The sequence below is a fragment of the Ranitomeya imitator genome, chromosome 6 (assembly GCF_032444005.1).
Source record: "Ranitomeya imitator isolate aRanImi1 chromosome 6, aRanImi1.pri, whole genome shotgun sequence".
NCBI classification, from domain to species: Eukaryota; Metazoa; Chordata; class Amphibia; order Anura; family Dendrobatidae; genus Ranitomeya; species Ranitomeya imitator.
The window spans coordinates 398,379,535-398,407,502 of record NC_091287.1 but is presented as its reverse complement, the minus strand read 5'-3'; the positions used below and the strand labels follow the sequence as shown (position 1 = coordinate 398,407,502).

Below are 27,968 nucleotides of genomic sequence, written 5' to 3'. Positions count from 1 at the left end.
AGGACGCTGCAACGTCACGGATCGCTAGCGATATCGTCTAGTGTGACGGTACCTTAAGGGGTTAAACAGATTTGGACGGTGCAAACACTGATCGTGGCTGATGCAACAACTTGTCAGCTATAGTGTACAGCTGACAGCTGCTGGATTGTCACCTGTATGGGGAGGCTATTCTCTTATATCTCAGGTCAGTTAATAGACGTATTGGCGGTCATTAAGGGATAAGCCGTCTAGTTGAGAAAACTCATCAGGTGTAGGCTATGATCCTATTGGTAATATCCATCTCTAAAAGTGCTTTGGATATTAATGCAGCTTGCAAAATAGCAGGCTCCATCATGTGCTGCTCCATTTAAACCAACAAAATTAATATTTTATGGATTTCTAGTTGTTTCTCTGTATACAGCTATGAACATATCTGTCTTAGCACGTCAGCTTTGGTTTCAAAATCTGAGATATCTGCTACTGATCGCCTACACAAATGGATGCTACTACTGCTGCAAATGATAAAACAACACAACCCGTAGTGCCTAATCACACTGCCAGGCAAATGTTTTACACTTTGTACAAGTGTTTTTATTATATTGGATAAAAACCCTGTAAAATGTATTTATAAATTGAAAAAGTAATGTGCCATCAAATAGACTGGATACAGCTATAGTTAACAAGAACCACTGCCCTGTCTGATACCAGATCCTTTCTAGGAAAGTAACTTTTCTAAACCATTGAACAGAACCATTCCAGTAAATAAAAAAAACATAGCCAGTATATTATATAGGAGTGCTTTTAGAACTGTGAGGTGGGACACTGAGGAAGCCAGTTTTTGAGGTTACTGCACCGTTTTTTGCAAATGCTATATAGTGCCATTCAAATTTTTCCATTGACCCTCCCTAGTAAAGTGCCAACCAGTTGGTAGTGAGGTAGGTAGGCAGTTATTATATGCAGCACCAACTGTTAGAATCTGTTTTGTTTTTGACCATCCGCCATCGTGTTGTGGTTTTCTGGCTGCTAGTCTTTTTCCCCTGGTGCTGGGTTGTCTTGGTCAGGTGATTGTATCACCCTTTATTACCCAGCACCTGCCTCCCAGTCCTTGCTGGACAACAGTGTTAATCCGCTAGAGTTCTGGCTAGGTGCTTTGATAGCTTTCTGTGTTTGATATTGTGCAGTTCTGGGATCTCTGGTTCTGCTATCTTTAGTTTCTGTTGGTTTCTGCAGCCGTGTCTGTGTTTTCTATTAGGAGGTGACCTGTTTTTTATACCCAGTCCTTAGATCTTTTAGGGACGTCCTTCCCCAATCTATAGGTCTTCGCTGAGATTAACCTAGGATCGTCGGTGGGTCTATTCACAAGGAATGGGTCGCCCACTCCATCGTAGGGTATCAGCCTAGTCTCAGTGCTGGGTCAGTTCTCCCCCTTCTATCCTAGTTCTGTGTTGCAGTTCCGTAACACCAGCCTGTATGTACAGTAGTTGCAGCCGTCCATTGTTATATAACACATCTAAGTCCTTATGCTATTATTAATATTATTACTATCTTCCCAGGGGTTTCATGATTTTAAAAATGTCAAAGTGTTGCAGATATACCTTGAATAACAAAAATCAGGTATTTAAAGAAACACCCCCAGGTTTTTCTTTCTTCTCTAACTGCACTCCCACCCAATTGTTGGTCACACTTTGAACTTGTCTTATACATGTTGTTCAGTCTACGATTATCTTCCATTTGGACAAATTTATTTTTAGCTTCTATTCTGTATTTTTTCCTCAATGCTCAGCTATAAACACCATAATATATCAGATTAGCATTACATGATGTCTGCCTGAAGGGATGACAGAGAGATCATCCTCTCCTTTATATTTTCCTAAATGAGCTAGTCGCTTACCAATATATAGTCAGAAGGTAGAGCTGTGATCTTCTACATTATAAGTGTGTGACACTAGCTGTGTAATCTTCATCAATAACTGTGATATGTGTTTAATTTCCCCTACCCATGGAGAAAGTGTGTGGTGCCTGCCATGAAATTGCATCATATAAGGAGTTTAGGTAACTGAAATGGTGACCCAGTGAAGAGATCACAGACCCAGTTAATTCCCAAGGGTTCAACATATGGTCACTTGACATAACTGGTGACGTACCCCATGAATTCCCAGATAAATAGGGAAAAGTAAATAAGGTAATACTAACTGAATTACGGTATATATAATAGGGACTAGTGATAGAGTAGAGCTACTTTAAAGGGAAGACCCCTGTGATTCTGTATGAAACCAGATTTTTGTATCTTTATGACAAAGTATATTGTGAGATCTCGTTTTTAATGGAAGTTCTGGCATATAATTGCATTTGCCATACCAAACATCTGGTGGGACTATTTCTAATGGCCCTCAACTTAATCACTGAATAATCACCAATTGCCGGAACAGCTGAACAGAAAACTGCACAACATTACTGCAGATTCTGCTTCATTACAGTCAAAGTAACTAAAAAGAATACAATTGGGATTCTTTTTATTTCTAAAGTCGTGTAGGATTATTATTGTGGATCTCAGATTAATTTGCTGCTCTCTTACAAGTCCTGCTGTCTAATACACCTCATTTTTTTCTAGTACAGGGATCATGCAGCATTATGTGTACCATCCTATATGGCAGTGTTCCCCAAGTCCGGTCCTCAAGAGCCACCAACAGGTCATGTTTTCAGGATTTCCTTAATATTGCACAGGTGATTGAATGCTTGCCTGTCCAGGTGATGCAATTATCACCTGTGCAATACTAAGGAAATACTGAAAACATGACCTGTTGGTGGCTCTTGAGGACCGGACTTGGGGAACACTGCTATATGGTATAAAAAAGCTGTACTATGGAATGAACACTTCTATGTTTTGTGTCACCACTTTTTATGCATAGATTGTAAGCTCTTGCAAGCAGGATCTTCACTTAAAGTAACTGTCTGTACTTGGGACAAAAGTCTGTTGTCAGTATATGATGACAGTGCATGGTGCACATGCTTTCACGAACCCCCCGGTATTCTTGGTGTGAATGGGTAGTTATGTAATCTCATGTGGAAAATTCGCATACTTATGGTCATGTGCCGACTAGTCTCCCCGGGCTTCTCTCAAGTCTTTTTCATGTCTAGTCGGCATGTGATCACAAGTATGAAGATCACATACACATTCGATCACATGATCGGCCTCTTGCACCAGGGATACAGGGAATCAAGAAGGCATGCACACCACATGCTGTCACGATTAAGCGGTCTGCAGTCACTTTATGTGGGTCCGAGCCTAGGCCATACTCTTTAAATAGATTGAATCCTTATTTAGTTTATTTCCCTTTAATGTCCGATTTTGTCTGTGCTGTACTTGCATTTTCTGAATTGTAAAAAGCAGAAGACTATGGTGCCGCTTTACAACAAAACTCATTATCATCCCATATGTTTACAAGATTAAACTCAGTACCACAAAATTCACAGCAGCTGGTACAGCACAGTATTGAGCCCCAACAATACAGAAGTGAACCCTGCACAAAAGTGACAGGTCGTGGACAAGTCGGGAAACACAACAACAGGCAACTGTCCTTACAGTCGGACATAATGACCTTGATATAGTGGGGCAAATAGAATGGACAGTGATCTGTCACAATACACCTTAACTGCCTCAATTTCTTAAATGTTAAAATTGAAAAATGCTCCAATATAAATATATATATATACATATAGTATTCATCTGAGGTTAACTTTTGTTAATTACCTTTTCTGGGTTATAATTTAATTTTATTAACTTAATTTCTGTTCTGTTTAATAAAATGTAATTGGTGCATTAAAATAGTTGTTAGCATATTTAAAAAGCATAAGGAAATAATTTGCTGGTGGGGCCCGAAGATTTTGACTGCCTAGGGGCCTCTACAAGGTTTGATCTGGCATTGAAACCAGGATGCAGAGGTGCGGCACACACCTGAAGAAAGATTAGAACAACCCTGAGGCTAGGCCGGGGTCACACTTGCAAGTGTGATGCGAGAAACTTGTGCGAGTCTCTCACATCAATACCCGCACTGCCGCCGGCACTCAGGACCGGAGCGTTCAGCTGCATACAAATACATGCAACCGCACACTCCGGTCCCGTGTGTCGGCCTCCGGTCCCGAGTGCCGGCGGCAGTGCCGGGTATTGATGTGAGAGACTCGCACAAGTTTCTCGCATCACACTCGCAAGTGTGACACCGGCCTTATAATGTATGTCACAATTATAATCCTTATTTCTATACCAGGAATATATATTATGTGTCTAAACTCATTTGGATAAATATATCACGGAAAATTCCCCCCTCCCGAAACTATAAATTAATGAATGTAAGCAGAAAGAACAATGCTCACATTTTCTTATTATTTATGACCTTTGAAATACCATACAGTTTGATAGTAATTCATTAATAGAGAAAATGGTTATGAGTATGGGGATGACATGATTCACAATTAACGTAACTCAATCTGACTAATAATATTGCTTAGAATTAGGAATCTCTCTCCTCTCTTTCACCTCCCGGAACTCCGAACACTAAAATGGACTTCACGAAGAGTTCAGCACCGTCCGGTATGAACCCTGAACTGTAAAGTTTGGGTTTGCTCATTTCTACTTATAATAATAATACAGGTTATTATAATATATGAGATCACTCACCACTCTCTTCTGGGGTTTGATGAGGGGTCGGCTCAGGCCATTCATCTTGCTGTACAGGCCGCAGGCATTACACAGGTAATGGCCAGTACCATCCCTTCTCCATAGTGGGGTTTGCACAGAGCCACAGTTCACACATTCCCGGCTCTCCGGCAGCTCATCCAGCACATCTGCAAGGAGAAGAGATGTTATTATACACAGCACCGAGCAGCACAGAACCAGCCTATAAAGAGCAGCCATCAATACAAAGACCAATCTCATATGACCAATGCGATTAAAAAAGTCCTTGACCAAATCTGCAGAATTCCAGCAAATATGAGACTACAAGGAGTATGTGTATTATAATAAATATATGTATGAAACCAGCCAATTAGAACATGATGGATCTGATGTTGTTAACCTATCTAAAACATTAAAGAGGTTGTACTTTTTCAATGATGACCTATCCTTGGGATAGGTCATCAATGTCTGATCAGCCGGGGTCTAACACCCGGCATCCCTCACCGATCAGCTGTTATCAGTGTTGGAGTGTACTATATAGCAAGCTGGGGAAGTGAGCCTGCACCACACCTAACAATTGTCAGCTATATTACACATCTAGTATCTGCCTGTAACAGCATTTATCATGCTTGACTTAAATAGCGCCATCATATTCCACAGCACTTTACAGACATTATCATCGCTGTCCCCACTGGGGCTCACAATCTACATTCCCCATCAGTATGTCTTTGGAGCGTGGGAGGAAACCGGAGAACCTGGAAGAAACCCACGCAAACATGGTCAGAACATACAAAGTCCTTGCAGATGTTGTCCTTGGTGGCATTTGAACCAGGAACACAATGCTACAAAGTTAAGGCTGCCGTCACACTAGCAGTATTTGGTCAGTATTTTACATCAGTATTTGCAAGCCAAAACCTGGAGTGGGTGATAAATGCAGAAGTGGGGCGTATGTTTCTATTATACTTTTCCTCTATTTGTTCCACTCCTGGTTTTGGCTTACAAATACTGATGTAAAATACTGACCAAATACTGCTAGTGTGACGGCAGCCTAAGGGTATGTGCACACGCTGCGGATTTTGCTGCGGATCCACAGCGTTTCTGCAGCTGCGGATCCGCAGCGGTTTCCTATGAGTTTACATTACCATGTTAACCTATGGGAAACGAAATCCACAGTGCACATGCTGCGGAAAAAAACGCGCGGAAACGCAGCGGTTTATTTTCCGCAGCATGTCAATTCTTTGTGTGGATTCCGCTGCGGTTTTACACCTGTTCCAATAGAAAACTGCAGGTGTAAAACCGCAGCAGAATCCGCAGTAGAAACCGCGATAAATCCGCAGGAAAAACCGCAGCGGTTTTGCACTGCGGTTTTTCCAAATCCGCTGCGGAAAAATCCGCAGTCCTCCAGAATACGTGTGCACATACCCTAACAGTGCTAACCGTTTATCAACTGCCAAAACAATGGTAATGTAACGATAGGCTGTCCAGCCATGTCTGTGGCTGGGCTTCTTAGGAAAACAATCTTTTTCTGTAATGCTCGGACTAAAAAATAAAGATTAAAAAATAAAATTAAAAATAAAAACAAACAACATTCAAATCACATCCATTTTCCAGTTTAAAAAATAAGAAATAAAAAAAAAACATATTTTGTATCACTGTAAACTCCCGATCTATCAGTGTATAAAATTAAAAGTTAACCTGCACGGTAAATGCTGTATAGAGGGAAAAATGAATTGAGACTTTTCAGTCACCACCTCTCCCTAAAAAAGATGTCATATTAAGTGATCAAAACATTGTATGTGCCCAAAAGTGATAAAAAAAGTAAACTTTGTTCCATACAAAAAAAATGCAAGCCCTTACATAGTACTATGTATGGAAAGGTGAAAAAATTATGGGTCTCATACTCTTGTGAAACAAACCAGTTGTTTTTTCTTTTGTTTTGTTTTTTTACAAATATCCCTAAACGTTTTCACCATCTTAAATAAAAAAAAATAAAAAAGAAAACTTTGCAAGTTCGGTATCAATCACACTTATGGCTCTGACCTGGAGAGTTGTGTAATTTTTACCAGTCATTGAACACCATAAAGAATAACGATGTTGGGATTACATAGTTTTTCTCTAATTCATCACATCTGAAATCTTTTCTTTAGTTTTTCATTAATTTACATGGTAAAGCAAATGGTGTCATTTACAACTACAACTCGTCCCCCGAACAACTGTTAATTTAAAAGCTATTAAAGAAAATATACATATAGAAAAGTTGAAAAAAGGAAGGGGAAAAAAAATGAATGAGCAAAAAATTTCAATTGGTCATGGCGGGAAAGATTATTCTATTAAATATTCATATTCCATCTGATAACAATGCTGTATATTTTATAAATTCATACTATACCTATGTATGCACATACGCATGTTGTGCATCTATGTAATTGTAGTGTAGGTTTATTCTACTTATCTCGTATTTCTGATATAATGCTAATACATATAAATATAATGAAAAAATAATATTTGTATATGTACGTGTGTGTGTGTAAAATCTTTTTCAATTGTATGTAGTAAATTTACCACTTGTCGTAAATTATAGAATATATTTTCGATTACATGTGACAAAAATATTTAATATTGAGATGATATTCTTTATAGGATTATGGTGCAACTTTATATTAGGCAAGATCCATACAATAAAAGGGAGAAAAAAATATCCACAGAAAGTCATCTGCCATATGTAAGAAAAAATCAAAAAAGCAAGCAAATACTGTTTATATGACTGTCTGTAAATAGATACATTTTCACTTATGGAAAAAAACATTAACTAAATTAATGTTTTTTTCTCTTCCTTTTTATCTTTTTATTATAATATATGACATCTTCTTGATGTAACATCTGACTTGTGTCATAAAATAAAATCTATGATACATCCAATTTTGGCTGTTACTGTAGAACTAATGCAATCCGTTATAGAGACTGCATCTTACAATATATTTTAACTATTATATAGCTTCTTGTTTTTCATCATGTGATAGGGTACACCCAGGAATTTTTAGAATGTCTGTGTCACAGAAGTCCAGTTATCTGTACAGATCAGCAGATCCTGGCTATTAGATCTAATGTCTATGCCTTATGTGTTCACTTTCATGAACCTAGCCATTGATTACATTCTGAAAAAAGGGAAATACCGGTATATTTTCCAGACAAGACAATTCTACTTTAAGATTTTGCAATTTCTAGCATTGCAGAGACACTTCAAGGACAATGGGAGTTATCAGTTACAACCTGGATGAGTCCTTGCTATATTGCACAATGAGGTGCAATGACAAATAACATAGAAATACAAGGTTTAATCTATCAGGATCTACAAGAAGTTGACCTTTCGAGCAGCAGTCATATTCACTGTTTAATGAAACATTAACTCGAAATATGACTTCATTCAATTCTCCCCAGTATTTGTTTAAAATTCATGTATTTTATATTATATAATAAAATTAAATCTAAACACCTACTTATAGCCATTTTATATATATATATATATTTATATATCGATAACAGGTACCTCGTCTCCCGGTACCTACCTACCCGCAACCTCCGATCCTCACAAGATCTCCTACTCTACTCCCCTCTTATCTCCTCTTCTCACAATCGTATACAAGATTTCTCTCGCGTATCACCCCTACTCTGGAACCCTCTACCACAACACATCAGACTCTCACCTACCATCGAAACCTTCAAAAAGAACCTGAAGACCCACCTCTTCCGACAAGCCTACAACCTGCAGTAACCACAGATCGACCAAACCGCTGCATGACCAGCTCTATCCTCACCTATTGTATCCTCACCCATCCCTTGTAGATTGTGAGCCTTCGTGGGCAGGGTCCTCATTCCTCCTGTACCAGTTATGACTTGTATTGCTTAAGATTATTGTACTTGTTTTCATTATGTATACCCCTCCTCACATGTAAAGCGCCATGGAACAAATGGCGCTATAACAATAAATAATAATAATAGTAATAATAATAACAGACGGAATAACATATATTTACGGACTAATATATATATATATATATATTCCGTCTGTTGTCGATGCTATAAATGTTAAATATTCACAGTGTCCCTGTGTCTATATGTTTTCTTAGTAGCATTTTTTTCTCTCTGAATATTCAATGTTTATAAATACATAATAGCACATATACTGTACAGATATTATTTATGTATAACTATTAAAAATCATGGGGAAAAAAAAGATGATACCCTATAATAATTTGTACTAATGCACTACTGCTACAAATGATTTTAGAGTGCATCTACAGGATAATTGACCAATATTTGTAAACTATCCGTGCATTATTTAAAATACCATCATCTCAACTGAAAAGAATAAATGATTTTCTGTGATCTAAATCACTTACCTATAACTAAAGGAAAATGTTTTGTCTTAAATCGTCTGCCCCCTTGATCCTGCCTGACTGTAAGAAGAATCTCTGAGGAATTTTATGATAAACAGACTGTCAGTGAGCTGCACATTAATAAATCTCTGGAAGTGGCACCATAGTCTGCAGCCTGCTCAGTGAGGCTGGGAGGGAGTTGTGCTGGGGGAATCAGGCCTGATATATGGCCTTTCATTGCGCACCCTGCCTACCTAGCAGATTGGGTGAAATAGCAAATATATGGGACATATTGGGGGATTAAAAGCTTCAGCAGGTGGGGGCCTTATTGGGAACCTGTTATATTTTGTAGGTGTATTTATAACTACTGCATACATGCACCAAGGCCAAATCAGAATGACATTATTTGTAAGGGGGAGGTCAGCTCTTTGGACACACACGCACGCATGCACGCACAGATATTTATATTTATTTTTTCTCCAACTACTTTAACCTCAAATCATATTAAACAAGGAATACAGCAAATAATGTATTAACCTATATAAATCCATATAGATACATCCTAAATATGCAACTATTGCTACCCCTAAAGCAGAGCTCTCTGACCTTTTCTTTATAACCCTCATATACTCCCTAAAATCCCATATCCCTATCATCCTCCTAATTCCTAATGTGCTTATTGTTTCTAGAACTGCTACTCTTTATTGGTATAACTGTTATTATCTGGTGCCTTTTATAATGCCATGTTAACACGTTACTACTTACTACTAATCCAGAAACCAGGAGAAAAAATAAACTTATATGATATTATTATATAATACTACGTTTTATGTATACATTATAGTATAAGTTTATTTCTCCTCCTGTCTCCTATACATACATATGGACATAAGTTCACACAAGGAGATATATGTACATACATTATATATGTCCTTGTGTGGACTTACGGATAATTCAGTTTGATTTTTCCTTTGTTTATATTTCTTATTCACACACTGAGGTCAACTCTGCCACATGGTAAGGTTTTTAATATTAGACAGTGTAGGACTGTCCCGATCAGAGTCACCTTGTCGTGGTGGGATGGCTTTTATGCTATTTTTGATCAGCGTTACTAAGAACCCCGAGTTATTTATATGCACGTCTGCTTTTACTTATTTAGTTACAGCAGGTTTTTGCTCATTTTGTTTCTTGTCGGTTTTATATATTATATATGCCCTTGTGTGGACTTACGGATAATTCATTTAGATTTTTCTTTTGTTTATATTTCTTTTTTGTTTCCTATACTAAAGGACTATGTTGGGCCTTGTTACCACTTATCCAGCTATTTTTCCTGCAACGTGCAACAGAAATGCCAGAGGGGGGAACCGATGTGGGAGCTGGTCCCAGTTTCTATTTGATCGTTCCCATTCATCTGGCAGGTCAGCTATTGTTCCCGATTCTTCAAGAAGCTGGGTCAGAAACTGTTACATGTTACATTTGTGATGCAGATCACCAGTTTTGCAGTAGAAATATTTGCACATTAGATGGGATCATTTGAAGCACATGAAAGATAATCATAATGCAAAAAAAATGCCTTTCAGCTGAAAAAAGTTTTAAAATTTACTTAAAACTGAAAAAATAGGTCCTACTTTAATATCAATTTCATCACCCTTGTATATAATGTCTCATTGAGAAATAACTAGCAATGTACGCAATTGATGTATTTATTCTGGTTGCCATGGTTATGCCCATACACTATGTATTCATATAAGGGTAAGATCACACATGGCAGGTGTACTACAGAAATGTCTCCAGATGTCCCATATATTTGCATGAAACTTCTCGGAATCCATGTCCATGATGGAGAAACTAACTCTTTAAACTATTTTTTCCATTTATTTATTTTTTAAATTTGTGGAAACTCATGACACAATTCTGCTCTGTGTGAATTTTCCTTTCTGTGAGTTTTTGTTAGTAATCAGCAAATAATTTAGTCCTCATTCAAACATCAGTGATTATTCCCGTACTCGAATACCGGTTCAATTTTCATCAATGTTTCATTTTTTTGACACAAGTGTTTGATTAGTGAGTTTTCTCAAATGAAAAAAAAAATAATTACGCTATGTTCACACGTTGCATTATTGCAGCATTTTTGTTTCTGCAAATTTTCAGCTACGTTTCACGGTACCAGCACAAAGATTTCAGAAATTGTTTTTTTTTTTTTTCCTGTTTTGCAAAATGCAGCATGTCACTTCTTTCAGCGTTTTTTCACTATTTTTGCAGCGTTTTTTACCATTGAAAAAAATAAACAGTGCAAAAAAACACTGCAAAAATGATGAAAAAAACGCAGGTATCGGGTTTTGCTGAGTTTTTGATGCCAAAACCTAAGCACGTTGAATCAGATTATTTTTTTATGCACTAAACTTTAGCAGCATGCAAAAGAGACAAATGTACCCTGACAAAAACACAGCAATAAAAGCGCCGCACAATGTGAGCAAAAATATTCATCAAATGCTGCTTTTTGAAAGCATCTTAAAACTTTGCATTGATAAAAAAACACAACAAAACTGCAAAGTGTGAACATAGCCTAAAATTACAAAAACTTTTCCGATCTACCACAGTGTTAGGCTATGTGCACATGATGCGGATTAGGCTTAGGAATTTCTGGTGCGGATTCTGCCTCTCCTGGCAGAAAACGCACCTGCGGATTTGTTGCGCTTTTTGTGCGGTTCCGCAGCGGTTTCTGTGCGTTTTTACTGCAGTTTTCTTGCGGATTTGCTGCGTTTTTTACCCCTGCGGTTTTCTATAATGGAATGGGTACAAAAATGCTGCAGATTCACAAAAAAGAAGTGACATGCTACTTCTTTTAAACCGCAGCGTTTCCGCAGCGGATTTTCCGCAAAGTGTGCGCAGCATTTTTTTTTCTCATTGATTTACATTGTACTGTAAATCAATTGCGGATCTGCAGTGTTTCTACACCGCAAAAAACGCTGCGGATCCGCAGAGAATCCGCAACGTGTGCACATTATAGAAACACGTCACCACTTCTGGATTTATCACCCACTCCTGGTTTTGGCTTACAGATACTAATAGTGTGACCATAGCCACTATGTGGATCAAAATCAGACAAGTCTCTACATTTTGTGTTCCACGGTCACAAATACTAACCTGGACAGTCACATAAACCATAAATAAAAATATGATGATGATGATTATTATTATAAACCATAATGGGTAGGTATTTGATACACTAAAAACATCAAACATATGTAACAAACAAAATTAGAGAAGTAAAACAAATACATATACGGTAATATTATAATATTATATCAACTGCAGATCTAAGCATTTTTCTTTGGAATATATTTGAAATATATATTTTATTTGGCGCTTTTTGAATTGTACCCTTTTTCAGGTGAAATTAAAGTTTTTTTATGAGCTGTATAAAAAGCAACACACAAAAAAACAAAACAAAACAGAGCTTTAGGATGTTGCACAAAAAAGTAAAAAAGGGAAAAAAATAGTCACAGAATTTCAAAACCCCAGATCTTGCTGCTACACAAAATGCTTTTATACTCTGTATGCGAAAGCTGCTGATAGCTATAAATACTGGCCACTTTCACTACCAGTCAGTGGCACAGCGGTGGTTATATGTGGGCATGAACAACTTCCACTAAATAAATCAGGGAAGGGATTATTTTATGTTTGAAGCTCTCATGATGTAGTTTCACAAGCATCATTTTTAGAAAAACAACAAAAAAAAAGTTTCCTTGTTGTTTTCCCTTTATTCAGCTACAGTGTCCTTATGTTTGCATTAGAGCAATAATTAAATATAAATGGCACCACAATGTAATTTCATTTTGTTAAACTGATTTTCTTCACTTTTGTGAAACAGGGCTTGTGGAAATGTTTGAGCGAAGAAAAAAATAACAAAAAGCTGATAAATGATTAAGTTCATAACATTTTTACAAGCAAAAAAAAATTGCAGCAGAAACTGTGAATCTGCAAATTTGTTCCAAAAATGCTATTACATTTAAACAAGTCCTTTTTTTGTATATAACTGTTGTAATTCTAAAACCAGCAATAATTGTTGAATTTTTCAGAAAAATAAATAAATAAAAAGCATCTTTCGAAAATGATAGTTTGCTGTTGGGCACATAAGCAACAAACATGCCCACAAATTGGTTTTCAGGTTCTACCAGCGCAATAAATAGAGCCTGTGATGTGTGAACACTGAGCAGATATGGCTGGATATACAGAACACAGGTTGCAGTTTTTTTCACGGTTTTTCATTAACATCTTCAAAGATTTCTCCTTACACCGCATTATATTTGCGTTTTTTTTTTTGTTTTGTTTTTTTTTACAATTTGTAATTTTTATTTTTATTTTCCAAAACGCAGAATGCTCTGGTATGGCACAGTCTTCTCTTTAGGACTTTAAAAACGTCAGAAAAAAAAGCACATAAATGCCTGCCAATGAGGCTATCAATTATCCCTTGGTACATTAGCTTGTTCCTAAATAATAAAGCATCATTCTATTGACAGACCTGAAAAATAAGGCTGATCACCACCAAATTGCTTGAAGCACATACATAACCATACAGATATATACAAAAGACAGCAGCCCCCATCAGACCCCCTAAATACACACACAGGGTTCAGATGCTTTATAGGGCAAGGAGGACAAGACACGTCTGCAAGCCAACATGCCCGATCATTGTTTTTTATGTGTCGTCAACCATTAATCATGAATCTAATGTATATGGGTGGTTTAAGTAAAAAAGAAAAAATACATCCCATCAATAACCCTTCGAATAGACAATAAAAAGGTGACTGTACAATACTGACAATTGTACAATACATTTTTTTCCACCATAGTCCCTACAATTAAGCAGAATGTTTTACTATGGATTTCCATTATTCTTTTTATTTTATGTACTTTAATATTGGTTTTATATTCAGACAGCAGAGCAATGACTGTGGTGCCTGGATGATGGACAACTGGTGCCAGCTGTGAAGTGGGAAAAGGAAGCAGCTGTTTGATACACTTCTCTGCTCTTCCTCGGAGATAAGCGGTGCCTGGTACCTGAACTAATAATATAGTAATTGGGTTCAGTTTGGTTGGGCATCTTATTGGGCACGATCGGTGATCAAACGTCTTTGCTACTTGTTCAATTTATTGCATCGCCTTCAGATCGCAAAGCACATTGTACTGTTCTAATAATAATAATAATAATAAGGATTGTATCAATTAGACTCTGTTTCCATTTATTCGTTCCACCAGGATCATTTTCTTGTGCATCAATTGATGTTAAAACCGCATCAGTTGTCATTGGGTTATTTCACCATTAACATTTTTCTTTTTTAAAGAAATTGGTGAACAGGATTGAAAAAAAACCCTCAAGGTGTAGTGTTCTGGATCCAACTCCTTGAAGGGTTACTACTGATGTGCTGGATGAATGTAAATGCCCCTATAGTTTCACTGGCACACCAGAGGGGATAAAGAGCCTGATGGCTGCAGAGATGTAAAAGAGGACTAATAATAAATATTATGATTGTTATTCATCAGTGATATTTTCTCCATATACAGTATGATATTATTGTGAATAAGAGTTTGCTGCTGCACATTCCTATTTTGCATTGATAGCATGGCTTGTTACTCTGTGACAGCTGGATCCATGAGTGCACTCAGCCATGAGGCACATGGCACATTGGAGAAGTCTTCATCCCTCCTGTTATTTCATGGGATCTTCTACTAAAGTGGTCTAATCAATCTGATAAGACAGCCTGACATGATAACAGAAAGGATGAAGAATGCTCTGTCACTGAAGGTTTACATTGCTTCTAGCCCCAGCTTACAACCTTGGGGGAAATATTCAGCTTCTACCGACAGTATATTTGGATTATTATTCTATTATACATTAGAATATTAGGCAGTATGTGGAAAGAACCTAATAATGTGGCATTTTCAAGGCCCAGTTCAACAACACATGTGTGCGTGAGTGTATGTATATATATATATATATATATATATATGTATATATATATATATATATATATATTCACTGATTGATACAATTGTTAACAGGGGTGTACAAAATGGAAAAAGTGAAAAAGTGTAGCTCCAGCTGGTAATACACGTGTGCAGGTACTGTCATTGTTTGTCACTGCCTAAGATCCACTTCAGGACATGTCTGGCACCTTTTGATTGAAATTAAAAAGAATCTAGAATCCATACAATTCCTCAGGTCATTCTGCATCTTCCTTTTGTACAGTAATCAGTTACAACACAGGGTAATTTCCCTTTACCAGTGTGCAGTAAAATTTGCCTAACCAGCTAGGCTATGTGGCCATTATGCAATTTAGCCTAGGATTAACCATTAACATAAAACAACAAGTCCATTATTTTCTCCAATGATACTATTGCAAAATGATCCATCCATATGTCGCTTAATGTTAAGATCTGAACATACAGAGCACAGCACAGCTACGTGTTCTATCATAGGGATTGGCCTTACCTCCAGGATGCCCTCTCATAGGGATTGGTGTCGGTCGGCCTTGAAGACTGTGAAGCATGGAGTTATCAAATGGTCCAGTGGGCCAGGCTGAAGTCAGAGGTGGTGTCATGTATGATGTGTAGGGATTAGGGTAAGATCCATTGAGCGATCTAGCGAGAGGTGTGTATTGATCTCTGCCATTCACGTTGATGGTGGCATTGTTGTAGCCACTTTCCCTGTTGCCTCCATTGGCCATAGGAGGGCTGGGCGAGTAGTGGTATCTGCTGGACGTGTGTGGACTGTTGCTGCTGTATGAGGAGTTCTCCGAGGTTGGTTGGGACCACACCGAGTGACTGTTCACAGAGTGGGGGGCTTGAGAAGGTCCGGTCCCTTGCAGATAGGAGATGCCCGTGAGCATGGGTCCAACTCTGGTGGTGGGCACATAAACTGGAGAACTGGCAGCGGAGTGCATAAAACTTCCAGGAGATCCATCATAGCTGACCGGCCCCTGAGCCGCAGTGATGGCTAAAGTTTGGTACATATCCCCTTGTGGTTCAGGCAAAGCGCTAAACCTGGAGTCCCTGTTGGGCAGAATCAGTTTGTTGATGTGATCCAAATCCCTAAAAAGTATAATATCTTCCGGATTGGGCAAGCTGGAGAGATGAGTGACCCCAAAGTGGTGGGCGGCGGTGGGCGACCTGGCCTCCTGCGCTGGATGGTTCCTGTCGGTGTCAGGCTGGTGGTGGGCTTTGGTGGAGCTCAGCTCTCCTCCTTGTGAGCTGGCTGATGGCGAGGATGAGGAGCTGTCAGTTCCTTTTACTTTGATTGGATAAAAAGAGCTCCCCACATTGAGCCTCCTGACATCGGACCAGGCGTCTTCAGGAAGGTCCATCCAGGTAGGGAGCTGGAAAGAAATGGGGACTTGGAACCTCGAGTCCTTTAAAGCACAGCCCATAAAGTGGATATATGAAAAAGGAAACAAAGAAGAACAAGGTTAGAAAATAGAGTCGAAAATTGGACAATGAAATCCCTTTAATTCAATTAATCATCTGCTTCTAGACAAAGGAAACATAATCAGATGGTGCAATGCAAAGGAGAAGTAAATAGGATCAGACTCATTAACAAGCCCCCTGGACAATGATTCCATTATCACAAGTCCTCAATGACGGGGGTGAGCACAGGGAGGCGCACCAGGCCAAGCGCCCCAGTAACTGGCAGTACCATATGGAGGCTCTGCGGAGCTCTGCTCTTCTGCCCTCCTGGAAGGAGCTGGTGCTCAGCTTCCAGCCACACTCTCTGACTCAGTCCTATGGGAGGGGAAGCCAGTCTTCAGGAGTAGGTCCGTGCCAGTCAGCACCATTTACTTAGGGCCTCCCAAGGTTTACACTTTGGTTACATGTTCCAACACACCTTAGGGATGGCAGCTCTCCACTATCAACATTGAGAGTCTCAGAGAGAGTGCAGCTCTCCTACCTCACCGCTGCCCGTGTCTGGACTGTGGTCTCACCTGGGAATAAGGAACGAGCAGAAGGGAAGTGGCAGCCTTATCTCATTACTACACCTTAACCCCTTATCTGCAGAGCAGTCACCAACCAAAACCCAGATCCCAAAGATCCAAATCCAGAATCCTTACACGCCTCCCAGTGTAGTGATCTGTAGGCACCAGTCTGAAAAGAAAGCAAGGAAAGGTGCAAACCTAATAATGCAGAGCTGTGTCCATGGGTCTCCCGAGTGCGGTCCGAGCGCCAGTGTCAGAGCAGAAGTGTGTGCACAGTGTGAGGAGGAGGCGCCTCTTACAGCTCTGCCTGCAAACTGCAGCCACTCAGGACTGGACTCCTGCTCTCCCCAGGGTGCCAGCTCCTCACATGCCACCTACACTGACTGCTGCTCACTGTGTGTATAGGAGCCAACCAGGGGCTACACAAACACAGTAATGACTACTGATCAAAGCGATTCTAATAGCTTTACAGCCCACTCACTGCAGCCCGAAATATCTATATGCATAAGCAACACATATGGCGCACAAGACTGGGGAAATCCACAAAAATATACAGTGATCATTATCATTCATGAATTTTCATTATTTGGTAACACCAGAGATGTGGGTTATGTTAGCTTTTGGAAAGAAACTGTAATGTGTGTGTGTGTGTGTGTATATGTGTGTGTGTGTGTGTGTGTGTGTGTATGTGTGTGAGTGTGTGTATATATGTATGTATATGTGTGAGTGTGTGTATGTATATGTATATGTGTGTATGTGTGTGTATGTATATGTGTGAGTGTGTATATGTGTGTATATGTGTGTGAGTGTGTGTATATGTGTGTATATGTTTTTGTGTGTATATGTGTGTGAGTGTGTGTGTATATGTGTATGTATGTATATGTATGTGTGTATGCGTGTGTGTGAGTGTAAATGTATATGTGTGAGTGTATGTGTGTATATATGTGTGTGAGTGTATGTGTGTATATATGTGTGTGAGTGTGTGGATATGTGTGTGTGAGTGTGTGTACATGTGTGAGTGTATATGTGTGTGTGTGTATATATTACATATAATATCTATCTATCTATATAGTCCAGAAAGATGAAGGCAGCACTCCAATAGAAAAAATAAGAGTATTTTATTGGCCCATGTGCGACGTTTCTGTCCAAAGTGTGGACCTTTCTCCTGCTTGAGAAAGGTCCACACTTTGGACTGAAACTTCGCACATGGGCCAATAAAATACTCTTATTTTTTCTATTGGAGTGCTGCCTTCATCTTTCTGGACAGTAGCATGAGGTTTGGTATATACCTGGAAGGATTTTTTGCACCCTCTGTCTTCTTTTGGTGCTGCTTTTTGTTTTATTTTTCTATCTATCTATCTATCTATCTATCTATCTATCTATCTATCTATCTATCTATCTATCTATCTATCTATCTATCTATCTATCTATCTATCTATCTAGAGACATTGCACACAATCTGAAATTCAAATATATATATTTATATTTGAATCTCAGATTGTGTGCAATGTCTGGCAGTGGCATGTAAAGTACAGAGAGTCACCATGAAGACTGTTGGTCTCCTGACACCTGGGAGAGCAGCTACTAGTTATCTCCTATGTGGACATAGTGATGTTTTGGAGCAGCAGGAAAGTGACTTCATATAAAGTAGCTGAGGTTATCAGCAGCAGATCTGTCACCAGCACCCACCATATAGGAGCAGCCCTCTGTAGCTCCATAAATCCCAGCCTCATATTGCCATGATACATAAGTGAGGGGTGAGTATAATGAGCACTAGATCACAGGCAGGTATCTACAGGAAACATCACATGTAATAGAAATGTCATCATTACTGTCTGACTCCCACACATGACAATATGCATTGGGTCTTTTGAAATGGATACAAATATAATTTAAACTTTTTTGATAGGCTTCATTTTTTAAGTCTTCGTGTGTGTTTTATCTTGTTTTGTTGCAAATTGGATTTAATTCCTAGTAGAATCTGATTATTGTGAAGGTAATTCTATATTAATCCTTTTATGTTTATAAATGAATTGATGTCATTGTGGTGGATTGAAGAGAACATTTTTTTTTTTGTAAACCTGCCTCTATTAATATTATTATTTTGTGCTATTCTTACTATTACAGTACTGCTATGATGTATGTCCTCTGGTGAATAGGCAGAAGGGGAGATAGGAAATCATCTTTCAATACAATAGAATATACTTACAAGTATATAAATATACAATATAACTGAATTATTGTGGTATATTGAATTGTTCCAGAGATTCATTATATCATTTCATTATTTATTTCATTGCACATAGCAGAATATTGTTTATTTCCAAATATTCCAGATAAAACTAGTATTTTACCCATTGTCAGGCAGAGGCAGGTAATTCACTCCCTTTTAGGAAAATTACACAAATGGCATGAGACACAGATTGCTAAACAATGGAATTGCTTTATTTGTTATATAGTGAACACAATTACAACCACTTGTATTGTGCTGCTCTGTAATGACTGATATTGTCAGAACAAGTAATGTAAAGTGCTGCCGAATATGTTGGTGCCATATAAATAAAACGTATTATTGTTATTATTTTTATTATTATTATTATTATTATTATTATTATTATTATTATTATTGTTATTATTATTCCCTAACATTGTACAATTACACAATCAAGATGTGGCTCTGCTTTTTGTAATATGGTTGTATTGAAATAATAATAATAATAATAATAATAATAATTTTGACTAATAATAATAATAATAATATCAGTACCTTAAAAGTCTCAGATTTGGGGGTATATATTGGAGCACACCCTACCTGTAAGATCATGCATAATCTTTGATCAGTCTCTTGCATAAGGATGAACCTGTGCAATTTAACTCCATAGTTTCCAGGCATATTTTGGACTGTGTTTTCCCATCGCAGGCTCTGATCTACATACAAGACCACAGGCTGCTGATTTCACCTTTATTTATGTGGTTTGCTGTCAGATAAGGAGAAACAAAAGTCTGCTCTCTAATCATTTATCTGGAGGCCACGGTTACTATGAAATAATAACATTTGAAACACTATTTCTTTTCTGCAGAGTAAAGAAAATCCTCACAAAAAAAACATAAACTTCTATCATTTTCAAATATTATAGCAGAATTTAAACTGTACGATGTCCCACAAATGGGGCTAGATGCATACAAAAATGCGGTGTCCAGAGAAACAGTACCAATAATATCAGAAAAAATGTCCTTTCTTTCTTTCTTTCTTTCTTTCTTTCTTTCTTTCTTTCTTTCTTTCTTTCTTTCTTTCTTTCTTTCTTTCTTTCTTTCTTTCTTTCTTTCCTTCTTTCTTGTTTCTGTCTTACAGATTAATTATAATCATCATCATCATCATCATATTATACACAATCTATAACTTAGCGAAACAACTGCCATGTAAACTGTGCAAATTAGAAAAAGAAAGTCCAGTCCCTATAAGTTTACAGATAGTAATACGGAGTAAGCGGTATAAAAGAAATAAGGAAAGAAGTTAGTAATTACCAACATGTCAGGGGGTCACTTTGTACACAAAAAAGTAATACTAAAAAAAATAAACTTATAAGTGAGGATAATATATCATGATCACCTGATGTTACATTGTAGGAATCTAAAACTACAGATTTCTATTTGCTTCTGAAGTTTGAAATGACTTAACTAATGCACGTGTATATATATATTCTACATGTATCGCCCTTGTCGGCGAGGTGGGCTTAGTGTCACGGATATATGATATAATGTGGAGTTCACGGTTTAGGAATAATTATACACTACTGATCTGATGTGACCGGAGATTTGCACCTTCCACCCTGCACTGCGACTTTCCAGGAAATTCTGGATTTTCATTAGTTCTATGTCTAATTAAATTAAACAAATAAATAAACCATTTTTTTTGTCCTAGACCCCATTATTGCCCAACAGTGAGGTCGCAGTTGGGGTGGGGGAGAGGTGGGAGCCGCAGTGTTGCCGTCGGTGTGTCTGAGTCCAGGCAGCCCAGTGATAAGCCCCAGTGACCCGGCGTTATCTGCAGACACCCCATATATACAGCAGAGAGGGCTGATGATTAGCCGACTGTTTACCAGGAATTACCATACACAATGCCACCATGTACTGGGGCTCAGCAGGGGCCGCACTAATGGGATTGTCACCCTGGCGCTGGAGCCCACCTGAGCCACAGGGTGCTGGAGTTATCACAGCATCTCTCACCACAGACTCCTAGAGGGGGACCCATCACCCCCCATAGCACACACCTTCACAAGCACTCCAATCATAGGCGGATATATACATAACCTGCGTGTGTGCATATATATATATATATATATATATATATATATATACATATATATATATGTATATATATATATATATATATATATATATATATATATATATATATATATAGATACGATACGATACGATACACTTTATTGATCCCGTGGGAAATTATAGAATATATATATATATATATAATTATATATATATTATATGGTTATATATAAATATGTGTGTGCATGTGCATATATATATATGCACACACCGTCTTAAAATATATAGCAAGCTTCCAAACTTTATATATATATAACAAGTATATATATTAGTCATTAGTTTTGTGGAACAAATTATTTATGACCATAACTATAATTACAGAAATAAACAAACACACATATCATTGTTATATCATATATATATATATATATATATGTATATATAATTTTTTATTTATATAGCGCCAACATATTCCGCGGCACTTTACAATTAAGCGGTGACATGTACAGACAATAAATTCAGTGTAAATTCAATGTATATATATATATATATATATATATATATATATATATATATATATATCATTGTATCAGATATGGCATCCGATGCATTATACATATATGTGTGTGTGTGTGTGTTTTCTAGCAGAGCAGGTTGCAGGAGAGGCATGAGCCCTGCTGGCAGAGGTGAGGTTTGGGGTACAGACCCCTCTCCTCCATGCTGTGGGTCTCACCTACTTTATACCCTGCACCCAACTGATAAGAGCTGACTCCAGGCTTTATCTCCCCCTCCCCCACACATACTACAGTCACCTTTCATTTTTCTTCTTTTTCCTTTTCTCTATCCTGTCTGCAGAATTAGCTATTTGTTGGCCAGATGCGTTGATAGAATAGTTGCAATGGAGAAAATGTTATTCCCGTTGTGTCTATAATGTGATGTAGGTAATGATATCTTGGAAGACAATGGCGGTCAGTGGTTACCATCCCAACAGTCAATGATTTCTAGTCTCTGACTGATAATGCATGGTGCTATGTGATATGACATGTGAGTGAGCGGGGAAGGTTGTCAGGTAGCGGCAGATAGATGCACTTTTAAATACCACTACTACTATAGCTACTACTAATGTAGAGAATGTGCTAAATATAATAATATTAGAAAAAAATCAAATAATAATAATAATGTTGTCCACACTTAGTAGATATAATTATGATTAATATTTTAATAATTAGGATTTCTGCATGTTTATAATTTAAGAATAAAAAAATATATAACCATGATTTCAGCCCCAATGATTTTGAAAATCATGCTATAACAATACGTTAATTATATATGATTTGCTTCTTCACAGACACTGGATACATTAGCTGAATAATCTATCCTATATAAGTAGAAATTATCTTATTCTCATTGCATTGTTTGATCATTTCCTTTCTTTTACTAAATGAAATACCAAACACGGCATTTGGCTGTTTCTTTGTGCATTGTTTGAGGGTGTACTGTAATGAAAACTATAACATCCATCTTTTCTCTACTTTTCAGTCATATTCAACCATGAAGAAAAGTTTAGATTTCATATTTAATTATATATTACTAGATGGCAGCCCGATTCTAAAGAATCGGGAGTCTAGAATCCATATATACTTTATTTATTCAAATGTAAGAATAATACAATTAATAAATAATAGTAAGAAAGAACAAAAATAATAGGCAGTATATGGAGAAAACACCAAACAAAAGTTCAAAATTGGTGTGAAAATGTCACTGAACCACTTCACAACTAAATATATATAGTTTTGGTAAATGGTATTATCATTTTTTTGACGAAATTCGGCAGGAGCTTGAAGAGCAACGTCACTGGGCCCGCCTCCACGCAGTAGAAACTTGCTGTGAGGTAAAAATTCAAAAATCACACCAAAATGGCGGGCGGAGTGTGTCACAGTACGGCACGTTTCTGATTGGTCGCTCGCAGCAGGCGGCAACCAATCAGACACTGGACACTGTTGACGTCACTTATCTCCGGACATTAGCTCCGGACATTAGCTCCGGACATTAGCTCCGGACAAAGCCACGGAAGTTGGCACAAATTGCAGGAAGTAGTATTCTAGGCAATTATATATTAGATGCCATTTTATACTTCTGATATTGGCCACCATTACAATTTCAAAACGGAGTTACTCCTTTGTGACTTACCCCCTAATATCCTTGTTTTTTATTCTTATTAATAAAATTTGGTATTTTTATATGAATTGAGACCTCTGTTATCATCTCTTCTTCCAGTGTCTGTATTTAACATCTCTGTTTAAACAGCAAAATCAGAGCTATAAAATAGTTACGACTTTTCTGAGAATTTCCGTCTTGGTGACACATGTCGCCGTGCAGCCTCAGCCTAATAGAAGAGGCAAAACATTTTTAAAGTCCAAAAGACTCAAAATTTGATTTTTGGATCCTTAAATATGAAAAAGTGAAAAGTATAGGCCTCCACAAAAAAAAATTCACAGGGTTTGTGTTAAACAACTAAAATAAGCCACTGCGTCAGTTGTACAATTCCATGCGCAGATGAAAACATACAGCAGAAAATATGTGGGAATATGAAGCTGCTATACATATAGGCTGAGATATCTATGAGTATATCAACTTCTTAGGAATTTAGCACAAAATGGTGCAATTATAAAGCCACGCAGGGACCAAAAGCTGCTGCCAAAAAAGATCATAAATCAATAATTTGTATGCATGGGCTAAATTGGACTATTGTTAGTGCACAGTCCTCATATTCAAAATACATATAAAGTTATCAAACAATTATCGTAGTCTATAACCCGGAACATACTATTGAAAAGCTGACCATATCACCCATTATGTGACAGTCAGACGCCTTGCAGCAGTGTTTTAACTGGTAAGTGCATAGTCTGCAGGATTAAAAGATAGTATACGATTACCGGTAATGGCAAGGAGTCAGGTGCAGCTAAGTCCGTGCGCGTCCGCCCCGACGCGCGTTTCGGACCTTCCTTCTTTGGGGGGCCTAAACAGAGATGTTGCAAACAAGTCGCATGTTGCATGTAACTTGCAGTGAATTCTATGGCAAGTGTATCGACATATGTGTAGCCCAAGCCTTATGGATTAGTATAAAAAATGAGTTCAAAAAGTTGCAGATTGAAATCAATGGCAATCACTTAGAGGACAGTACTCTGGTGTATGATGGCAATATTTTATTTTATTTTAAGCCATATATGCACCAGATAAGTGACATTTCAGGCAATAGGCCAACAATCAAAACTGTTTTGGGTGTGGCAGTTCTGATCCTTAAAGAAGCACTGCCTGGTAGGTTAACGTGACCATATAAAAAATCATTCAGGGTTTCATCCAGAAAAGTTGGACAAATTTTTTAATCACTTGTCATCCGTGCGCAATTCGTTTTCTTTTTTTACAGCAGCCATCTAATAATCATTTATAGGACCATTTACAGTTTCATATGTTACAGAGTTATTATTATTATAATTATTATTATACATTTTTATAGTGCCATTTATTCCATGGTGCTTTACATGTAAAACGGGGCAAATATAGACAAGTACAATAAACATGAGTAAAACAAGGCACACACAAGTACAGGAGGAGAGAGGACTCTGCCCGCGAGGGCTCACAGTCTACAGGGGATGGGTATTGCAATGTATCCATAAAAATCAGATGCGATACTGTGGCATCCGATTTATTGTGCGCCCATAGATGTGAATAAGTGAGCCTCACCCTATTTACAGAAGAAACTACTGCATGCTGCAATATTTTTCACACATTGATTCGGTCAGTGAAAAAAATCGCTCATCTGCGACTGCACTGCCCCATTGAATAACATTGGTCCATGTGCGATCCGTTTTTCATGCATAGCACTCGGACCAAAAATACGGTTGTGTGCATAAGCACTAAATGTGTATGTAATGTAGGGTAAGTCCATTAAAATACTTTCCGACCGACTTTCCGGCACCACTCCATTCCGCTTCCCAAAAATGTGGCTACATTCCCAACCCAGCAGATAGCCCTGGGGTTTGCACTGCACCAATGGATAAGAACTTGAAACAGTGATATCCACTACTGTCAAGTCAACATAACATTTTTCTTTAATTAAAGTGGTTACAAAGGAAAAATGAAAACTGTGAAGGTGTCCTTGTATTGTACATATTCCATATGCGTAGTGCTCATGATATGTTCTTAATTATGCTATAAAATCGCAATGAGAGATGAGCGAATGTGATACTCAGATGTCACTCGAGTATCTGAGTGCTTTGATATGCTCGGCACTCTATGAGCATTGTCTGGTGCTTGTATTTGATGCTCAAATCCCCGCCCCGCATGTTTAGCACCTGTTACACAGCCAGGAAGCATGTGGGGATTGTCTACCATTAACTGTAATGCCATAGCCATCTTGGTAGTGGCATCACTGTGATTGTCTGGCCGCATTACTTCATCAGAGGTTATGAAAGCACTGGTGCCACCATGCTCGGCCCACTGACCAGTTGAGACTGGAGGGAGAGAGCAGTTATTCAGGCCTGTGTGTGCAGAGTTTAACTAATCAGAGTCCTCTAGTGTTGAGATTGGTGCTGATGCTGAACCATCATATTAATAAGGGCTAATCTTGCGGTTTGCTGTTTGTATCAGATACATTCTGCATTTAGCCTAAGGACAGTTGCAGGAGGAGGGAGAGTGGCAGAGTAAAGCCTCTAGACAGGCCTTCGGGCTTTGCAGTCCGTTGCTAAATATATAGCTGCTGCACGTGATCACGTTCTTTTTTGGGGTGAAAAAAATATCTTATTGTAATCCATAGAGGATTACGTGTTTTTTGTTACATTATGGTGGTATACAACACTCAAAAAACTGTTCAAATTTTTTCTATATTCAATTAGTTATCCATAGAGTATTTTGTGCTTTGTGTTACATTACGATGGTATGTAACACTCCAAAACAAATCAATATTTTTTTCTGGATTCAATTAGTTATCCAAAGAGTTTAATGTGGTTAGTGTTACATAACAGGAGTATATAAACCTAAAAAAAAAATAAAAAAAATTCTGGATTTAATTAGGAATCCATACAGTGTAACATGCTTAATGGGTGACAAGGCTGCAAAGATGGCAGAATTGCGCCAGACTTCTGTGACAGTGATAGGAGGAATATTGGTGCCAGACTAAATTGGCACAACAGCAGAGGTTGCAGGAGTCTGGGATCCAGAACCAGAGGCTTTTTCGGTACCACCAAGGTCCGAACCCAGGTCGCAGCCTTCATAGCGATGGTTCTTGAAGACTGGGGACAGGAGAGCCAGGATCCAGCAACTGGTGAGCAGACTGCGGAGCCTAGGCTGGACAGAAGAGAGAAGGAGGTTAGCCACGAACAAGGTTAGAGACATGCTAGCGGGCTTGCTAGTCACAAAGTACCAAAACTTGGTAGTAGAGACTGAACACTTGCCTTGAAGGCTGCAAGAGGTGACGGCTGGAACCAGGGTCATGGGATGGGTTTGATCTGAGAAGGAAGGGAACAGAATGAACCCTTCCTGTGAAATGAATGGGTGTAGGAGAGGCTCCTCAAGGCAGGTCGAGATAGGGCTACCTCCCCCGAGAGATCGGACTGTCCCTGTGGTTCCCCACCTCCTATGCAGAAGCAGGCAATGGACCAGGTGACAAAGGGGGCTGTCAGCCACTCCAGGTGACACAAAGCCGGGTAACTTACAGGCCAGGAACCTGGGAATCAGGCTTCAGGAAGTAAGTGGAGGCAGTCCCCACAGCCTCCTGAGGGAGGAGAAGAAGCAGATACCTGAAGAGAATTAATGCATTGTCCTCCTTATCTTTTTTCTCCTGGCTTTGCACTCTGTAAAAGGTAAAAGTTTGTTGTGCAATTTCTCCTGAGTACGCCGATACCCCATGTGAGGAAAAGAACCACTGTTTGGGCGCACAGCAGGACTCAGAAGGGAAGGAGCGACTTTTTGAATGCAAAATTTGCTGGAATCATTAGTGGACTCCATGTCCCGTTTGTAGAGCCCCTGATGTGCCTAAACAGTGGAAACCCCTCACAAGTGACCCCATTTTGGAAACTAAACCCTCTAAAGAATGTATTTAGATGTGTGGTGAGCACCTTGAATCCCCAGGTGCTTCACAGAAGTTTTTAACGTTGAGCTGTGATAATAAAAAAATAAATAAATCACATTTTCCCCACAAAAATGTTTTTTAGCCCGACATTTTGCATTTTCATGAGGGTAACAGGAGAGATTGCACTATACAACTTGTGCAATTCCTCCTGAGTACGCAAATGCCCCATATGTGGGAGAAAGCTACTGTTTGGGCACACAGCAGGGCTAGGAAAGGAAGGAGCTTCATTTGACTTTTTGAATGTAAAATTAGCTGGAATCATTAGTGGATGCCATGTTCCATTTGGAGAGCCCCTGATGTGCCTAAACAGTCGAAACTCCCACAGTAGACACCATTTTGGAAACTAGACCCCTCAAGGAATGTATTTAGATGTGTGGTGAGCACCTTGAACCCCCAGGTGCTTCACAGAAGCTTATAACTATATTCGGTTCGGCTCATGATCGCCGAATTTGCAATATTCGCTGATTTAATCGTCGATTAAATTGCCAAATATAGCCAAACATACACAGCACAAAAGCTGGTGTTTCCCAAGCTGCGTGACAGCATGTGAA

The 27,968-nt window shown here is 38.4% G+C and overlaps 1 protein-coding gene across 7 annotated transcripts in view; it reads right to left on the bottom strand.

The window, feature by feature from the left end:
- Positions 1-22,120, bottom strand: part of GATA6 (GATA binding protein 6) — a 54,504-nt gene extending 32,384 nt beyond the window's left edge. The window contains exons 1-3 of one of the 7 annotated variants that reach the window (XM_069731186.1): positions 22,100-22,120; positions 15,524-16,439; positions 4,655-4,821 (exon numbers count right to left, since the gene is read on the bottom strand). In XM_069731186.1, the coding sequence (XP_069587287.1) occupies positions 4,655-4,821; positions 15,524-16,394 (1,038 nt within the window). In that variant the 5' untranslated portion in view covers positions 16,395-16,439; positions 22,100-22,120. Of the gene's footprint in view, positions 1-4,654; positions 4,822-15,523; positions 16,440-16,723; positions 16,798-16,912; positions 17,107-17,135; positions 17,156-17,198; positions 17,287-22,099 lie in introns of those variants that run through there. The other 6 variants (XM_069731181.1, XM_069731187.1, XM_069731184.1 and 3 more) reach the window with 6 other exon arrangements.
- Between the last annotated feature and the right edge of the window lie 5,848 nt (positions 22,121-27,968).